The sequence below is a fragment of the Brassica oleracea genome, chromosome C1 (assembly GCF_000695525.1).
Source record: "Brassica oleracea var. oleracea cultivar TO1000 chromosome C1, BOL, whole genome shotgun sequence".
Taxonomy (NCBI): Eukaryota; Viridiplantae; Streptophyta; class Magnoliopsida; order Brassicales; family Brassicaceae; genus Brassica; species Brassica oleracea.
In genome coordinates, this window is record NC_027748.1 from 6,183,176 (window position 1) to 6,189,745 (window position 6,570).

A 6,570-nucleotide genomic window follows, 5' to 3' on the forward strand; every position below is an offset into this window, starting at 1 on the left:
CTTCTCCATCTACAACAAGAAAAATGAAAAATTATAAACATTAAGAAAAACTAACATTGGAAAAAACAAGAAGTTAATGTAAAAGAAAAAAACCGAAAAATAATATTATAAATAAAATAAATTTATAAGACACAATGAAAAAATCTCTAGTTAATGTAAACGCTGCTGTATTAATTAATCATCAGATGTTACTGGGGTTACTGTTTCGAAAGCCTTGCGACGGAAGATCCAGGGAGAGCTTATGGGGAAGACATACATCACGTGGATGCAAACGTTGAATTTGTATCTGTTGTCAAGACTAAACTCGGAGCTCACCGTGTTCTCATGGGTGCTGAAATGGATTGCTGCGACGAAACTGATGAAGGAAGGAGGATTTATATAGAGTTGAAAACATCTCGTGAGGTATGCCACTTAATGCTATAGTTTCCTTCAAAGCTCCATTGTTATTTCAGCTTCTGTTTTCAGTGTCTGAAACTCCCTGCTGTTTTTTTTTGCTTTCCAGTTGGATGATCGTACGGTAGAGAGATTTGAGAGAGAGAAACTGCTTAAGTTCTGGGTACGTATGGTGTCTGGTATATTATATCTTCTTTGTTTCTCATTTCTTGTGAATAACTATGAGAAAACTTGTTCACTTCTGTGCAGATACAATCATTTGTAGCAGGAGTGCCATATATTCTCGTTGGATATAGGTAAACATAGTCACACGATTTTGGCTGGTTAACTCATAAAAGTTTTCTCCTTTTCGAGATTCATCCAAGTAAATGTTTTTCTTACTTGGTTGTAGAGATGATGGAGGGAGACTAGTACGCACAGAGAGACTGAGAACAAAAGATATCGCACACAGAGCCAGACTGAAAAACTATTGGCAGGTTAGTGTTGTATCCACTAAACTCTCATTATAAATAATCCAAGTCTTATTAAAACTAAACACAATTGAGTTTTTTGGGAGACTAGGGAGGAGTGTGTTTGGCATTTGCTGATGAGGTTCTTTGCTGGCTCTACGGCACTGTTAAAGAGAGTAAGCTCCCATATAAATTTTTTTTTTTGTGCCTCTATACATATAGAACAAAGTAATAAGACCAATATCTTTATGTGTTTTATTTGCAGACGAAGATTACACACTACAGTTCGTGCATCCATTCATGAGGCTAGAGCTTCTTCAAGCTCAGTCATGTCCTGACGCCATCACTAATCATGTTCACCTTCTTCAACATCCTTCATCACCACCACCACCACCTTCCTCCTCAGTAACTCCTTAATGTAATCATTTATAATCTTGTAGTACTTAGTTTTTCCAAAATCAAATTTCCTTTTTTATACAAAGTTTTTGATTTTGGATTCCTCTTGTAACATTACCAACACCAAACAATGAAAAAAAATATTTTTGGATTAAATCTGTTTTTCAATTCCACCAATGAGAAACTGAAACGGGCCTGTATAACTCGGTCCAAGCCTTTCCACGTGACCGTCACGTGTCTCTCTCCTCTTTCCCGTTTTGCCCTTCCCTCTTCTTTTATTCTTTTCTTATCTAAAAAAAAAAAATCACCGAGCAAGAACAAAAAAGAAGGAAAGGAAAGGAAAGGAAAGATCTGTGTATGTATGTATAATACAATACCACCACGAGAAGCTCCGTTTCGAAACCCTAGCGATTCCGAATCTTGACCCCTCTCCTCCTTTTTTCGTTTTTTTTTTAAAATTTTTTTCGATTAACCGGCGTGGATCTCCGATAACTGTGGAGGGAGATAATTAGATCATGTATAAGGAGAGGGGAACGCGTGGATCGAAGTCGGAGGTGGTGGTGGTGGATCAGAAACGTGTAAACAAGGTTCATGATAATCATCGAGCGTCGCATTCCATGTCTCACGCCGTCAACGGAAAGGGCAAGGCGGTCGCGATTGGGAAGCAATTGCATGACCACAACGCTCGCCCTGCTTCCCTCTCCAAACCCACCATTTCCGACGGTAAATCATTCCTTCTGTAATCGCGATTCAATTCAACTCCGTAGCTAGGGTTTGATTTGGGGATTCAACTTTTTTTTTTTTGTTAGAAAGGTCCGATTTTGAACCTCGTTGTTCGTTTTTCTTGTAATGAAACGTATGAAAGCTAGAAACTTGATGTAAAAATGATTTTGATTGAATAAATTTTACATTCCAAAAAAAAAAAAAAAAAAAAATGAAAGCTAGAAACTTTGATCCATTGTTCTTGATTCTACCAAATATTTCTTGTATTGTCTGTAGATGTATCAGACACAGACAGCGAAGAATCTGAGGTCAGTGGTTCTGAAGGGGAGGACACCTCGTGGGTATCTTGGTTCTGCAACTTGCGTGGGAACGAGTTCTTCTGCGAAGTTGATGATGATTACATTCAGGATGACTTTAACTTGTGTGGCCTCAACCATCAAGTTCCCTACTACGACTATGCCCTTGACTTGATTTTGGATGTTGATTTTTCTCAGGGTAAGTCTGTCTTTCTTTTACCCATATGATAACTATTACTATGTTTTTTCATGGCATTAAAGTGTGATCCTTTTTTTTTTTCCAGGTGAGAGGTTTACAGATGAGCAGAATGAATTGGTGGAGTCAGCTGCAGAGATGCTATATGGGATGATTCATGCTCGTTACATTTTGACCAGCAAAGGCCTGGCTTCTATGGTACATTAACTCTTTTTTTTTGTAAGTAAGTAAATCCTAGTTGAGCATAGTCTAATTTTTAGTGTCTTTACGAATGGTTTCTGCAGTTAGACAAATACAAAAACTATGACTTTGGAAGATGCCCAAGAGTTTATTGTTGTGGACAGCCTTGTTTACCGGTCGGTCAGTCTGACATCCCTCGATCAAGCACCGTAAAGATATATTGCCCCAAATGTGAAGACGTCTATTACCCACGATCAAAATACCAAGGAAGTATCCTTTTTCTTATTTCATCCACACCTCACTTTATGCTACAATGCTTAATAAAGAGTATATAGTCTGGTTTTGCTTTGCTTTGTCTCTCGGTGAATATTTCTATACTATTATGTATTTGTGTTTGTTGTGCTTTAACATAGAAAAAAAAAAAAACAGACATAGATGGAGCATATTTTGGGACAACGTTTCCACATCTGTTCTTGATGACGTACGGACATCTGAAGCCACAAAAGGCAGCGCAAAGCTACGTTCCAAGAGTGTTCGGGTTTAAGTTACACAAGCCGTGAAGGAAAAGAAAGAAGAGGAAGCAGGTACAGAGAGTATCATGCGTTTTGAGAAAAGCAAGAGACTTGTGGAGAGAAAAAAAAAAGAAGAAGAAAAGAATGCATGTTTGTATCACGAAGATGAAACTAGTTTCTCTCTTTTTGTGTCCTTAGTTGGTTTGGACACAACATTAATTAGCATATCATGAATTGGTGAAGTAAAAATCGCATAATGTTAGCATTGTCTTACCTTATTTGTTCTCTTTTGTTTTCGTTGGTCCAGCACTCGAATAATAAAATTGTTCCCAGCAATGGCACATTTATGAGCTACTATTTTCAGGATTTTGGTATAAGCTAAAAGCCCATTGAGCCCAAAGTGAAACCCAATAACACACGGGCCAGTGACGAAGAAAACATTTCTCAAATATTTTAATTTTGTAGAGGTGTGTGTTCCTGCGAGCATATAGATTACGTCTCTCTCTCTCTCTCTCTCTTTTGCTTGGTGAAGAAGAGGGGTCTTGTAATTGATTTGTTCCTACCGAATCGAAAGCAAAGTTTTGATCTTTTGTCGTCCGTTTGCAACCCTAAACTCTCCCGACACACGTTTGTTTTGGATCTTATATTCCGAAATCGGGAGCTTGTTTTTGTAATAATGCGACCGTTTATGTCTGGGTCAAGAGCTTTGTTCAGCTTAATATCATGTCGAAACGCAATCAGGAGTCGTGGCGGGATCGGGCCGAGGAGTTTTATATCGAATCGAATTGGGTCTCTTTCAGGGGTAGAGAGATGCTCATCACACGGGTGGTCCAGGGAGCATCTCTCTACCCCCGGGACAGGGAGGGTAATTCAGAGACGGCATTTTCTGGGTTGCGGAGATGGGGAGGAAGGTGGTGGTGGTGGTGAGTTATCCAAGATCTACGAAGAGCGTCGTGTCTTGGGGTAAGCAATTCAAATCAGCATCTAAAGGCTTATTGTTTTGTTAGTTACATTGAGAAATCCAGCAAATACACTATAATCTAAATCTAATAACAAAGATAGAATTCACTCTTTGTTGATTGCAGGTATTCTCAGGAGCAATTGTTTAATGTAGTTCTAGCTGTAGACTTGTACCACGGCTTTGTTCCTTGGTGTCAACGCTCCGAGGTTCTTAAACAATATCCTGATGGCTCTTTCGACGCTGAACTGGAGATTGGTTTCAAGTTTCTCGTTGAGAGTTACATCTCCCATGTTGAATTCGAGAGACCAAAATGGATTAAGGTAAGTAAGGACTTGCTTTCTTTTGTTTATTAAGCTTTTCTGCTTTGTTTTAGGGATGGAATCTTTATGCCATGTACTTTTCAGACAACAGCTAGGGACACCGGCCTTTTTGACCATTTAATCAACCTCTGGCAATTTAAGCCAGGTCCCATTCCAGGAACCTGCGAGCTTTCTATCCTTGTCGATTTCAAATTCAACTCTCCTCTCTATCGCCAGGTACTAATATTTTTGCAGCATTATTGACGAAACCTTGAAAGTAGATTGAAAGTGTATCTCCTTTCTTTTTTTTTTTCTGAAGGTGGCTTCGATGTTCTTGAAGGAGGTAGCAACAAGACTCATCGGGGCATTTAGTGACCGATGCCGACTTGTGTATGGTCCTGGAGTTCCAGTCGATGAAAACTCATATGAACAAAAAGCTTGATACAACATATATAATGGAACTAACAATATCAGGTTAGTTTTCATCTTGTTTGCTAGAGAGCGAGATTACGCCAGAGCTTTTGTTCCATTTTTTTAATTGCTTTTGCATAAGAAGATGATCCAACACATAAGATGTCTGTTTAATGTAAAAACTGAAATTTATTATATCCGTTTCTCTTTTCTTTTTTTTTTTGGGAGTCATTTCTTTTATTCGCAACATGTCCTTTTTTAGTGTAGATAGTGTGATTGATTACAACACACAGGCTGACGTATGTGGTGGCATAACTTGTAGGAATAAGCTTTCAAAAGCTAAAAAAAAATTGAAGTAGAGAGGAATTCAATTAGATGGGAATTGAACACTATAAAACGAAATCAAAGATGTTAAAGTCCAGTCATAACCATTGAACTCAATGGTTTCTTTAGTCCGGTGTGTTAGTCTTTAAGATATGTTTTTTTTTCCCTTAAAACCAATGTTCCGTTTGATTGTATGTGGTTAAAATAAAGTCTTTTAAAAGATAGAAACACAGCTTACATCTTTGGAAGAGACTGATACTTCGAATGCCATAAGTTATGTTCCCCATTTGTGTCCTATTCTTATCTTCCAAGTCAAGAAGCTAGGAAACGGATGAAAGAGGTCTTGCTTAACTACCATGCTTCTGTTGATAGGTTATCTGAATCTATATAAATAAGTATAAACCTTAATCCCACTTACGTTCTTATGAATTCAATGCGCTTGGAGAGATTGGAGCCCATATATCTGAACCATGTGTTTATTTCATAGATGCTAAAACAGTCCTGTTCTTTACGTTGTCGCTGCGTTAGCGTCAAGCGGCTATAATTTAAAAGACTGATAAATATAACAGTACAGAATTAAAAAGGAGGTCGCTGCGTTTATTTTACGGGAGTGTTATCGGAATTGCCTTCGTAATCAAACGCGGGTGTCGCTGCCATTTGGCATTATTTATATGCTGACGCTGCCATCCTTAACCGAACAGGGCTAATCAACTCATTTAATTTAAACTAATGTTCTTCTTTGTGGATGATGAGTCGATCATCCATTCAATTGCTCATTCTCTATTCTTAGAAGCCAAACAGTTGGTCCAAATTTACAAGTCACAAGATCTCGTCAATAATGAGGTTTCGGATTACTGATAATGTCCATCAAGATCTGGTGATGAGTCGTATTTGGAGAAGACACAAGGATCACATCGCACATCTCACTCTTTAGCAACTCTTCATGTCCTAAGGATACCTTTATCACAACAACTGAAAAATGCAAATCATGACGATAAACCATTCACTACAAGAAAACAGCGGTATTCTAACGGACATTCCGACGGAAAATGCAATCCTCGGAATATACCGAGGAATTTCCGAGGAAATTCCGAGGAACCCCAATTTTGTGTTTCCTCGGAATTTCCTCGGAATATACCGACGGAATTCCGAGGAAACCTCAGTCCGTCGGAATATTCCGAGGAAATTCCGAGGAACAATGTGTTCCTCGGAAAAAACCGATGAATTCCGAGGAAATATTATAGCCGTTGGAGAGCCGTTGAGGGATTTTACAAAATTCCGAGGAAATTCCGACGAACTAGCCTTTTCCGTCGGAATTCCGTCGGAATTTCGTCGGAATTTCGTCGGAATTTCCTCGGTATGTCGGCAGGATTTAAACTATAAATACAAGCACTCCTCTTCCTATTCATTCACTCCATATCTTCATCCTC

The 6,570-nt window shown here is 38.6% G+C and overlaps 3 protein-coding genes across 3 annotated transcripts in view; all 3 read left to right on the top strand.

The window, feature by feature from the left end:
- The window catches only part of LOC106343984 (decapping nuclease DXO homolog, chloroplastic-like), a 5,083-nt gene extending 3,702 nt beyond the window's left edge, over positions 1-1,381 (top strand). The window contains 6 exon segments of the mRNA XM_013783353.1: positions 186-402; positions 503-556; positions 643-689; positions 785-869; positions 955-1,018; positions 1,108-1,381. Coding sequence (XP_013638807.1) covers positions 186-402; positions 503-556; positions 643-689; positions 785-869; positions 955-1,018; positions 1,108-1,259 — 619 coding nt within the window. The 3' untranslated portion in view covers positions 1,260-1,381.
- Positions 1,382-1,544: 163 nt separating this feature from the next.
- On the top strand, positions 1,545-3,210 carry LOC106341713 (casein kinase II subunit beta'-like). The gene is made up of 5 exons (XM_013780413.1): positions 1,545-1,961; positions 2,238-2,456; positions 2,542-2,651; positions 2,738-2,903; positions 3,063-3,210. The coding sequence occupies exons 1-5, from the start codon at positions 1,754-1,756 to the stop codon at positions 3,191-3,193; spliced, it is 834 nt and encodes a 277-aa protein (XP_013635867.1). The 5' UTR covers positions 1,545-1,753; the 3' UTR covers positions 3,194-3,210.
- A 394-nt stretch (positions 3,211-3,604) lies between these two features.
- On the top strand, positions 3,605-5,011 carry LOC106295264 (coenzyme Q-binding protein COQ10 homolog, mitochondrial-like). Its single transcript, XM_013731124.1, has 4 exons — positions 3,605-4,108; positions 4,231-4,426; positions 4,511-4,642; positions 4,725-5,011. The coding sequence occupies exons 1-4, from the start codon at positions 3,822-3,824 to the stop codon at positions 4,845-4,847; spliced, it is 738 nt and encodes a 245-aa protein (XP_013586578.1). The 5' UTR covers positions 3,605-3,821; the 3' UTR covers positions 4,848-5,011.
- Positions 5,012-6,570: the final 1,559 nt, after the last annotated feature.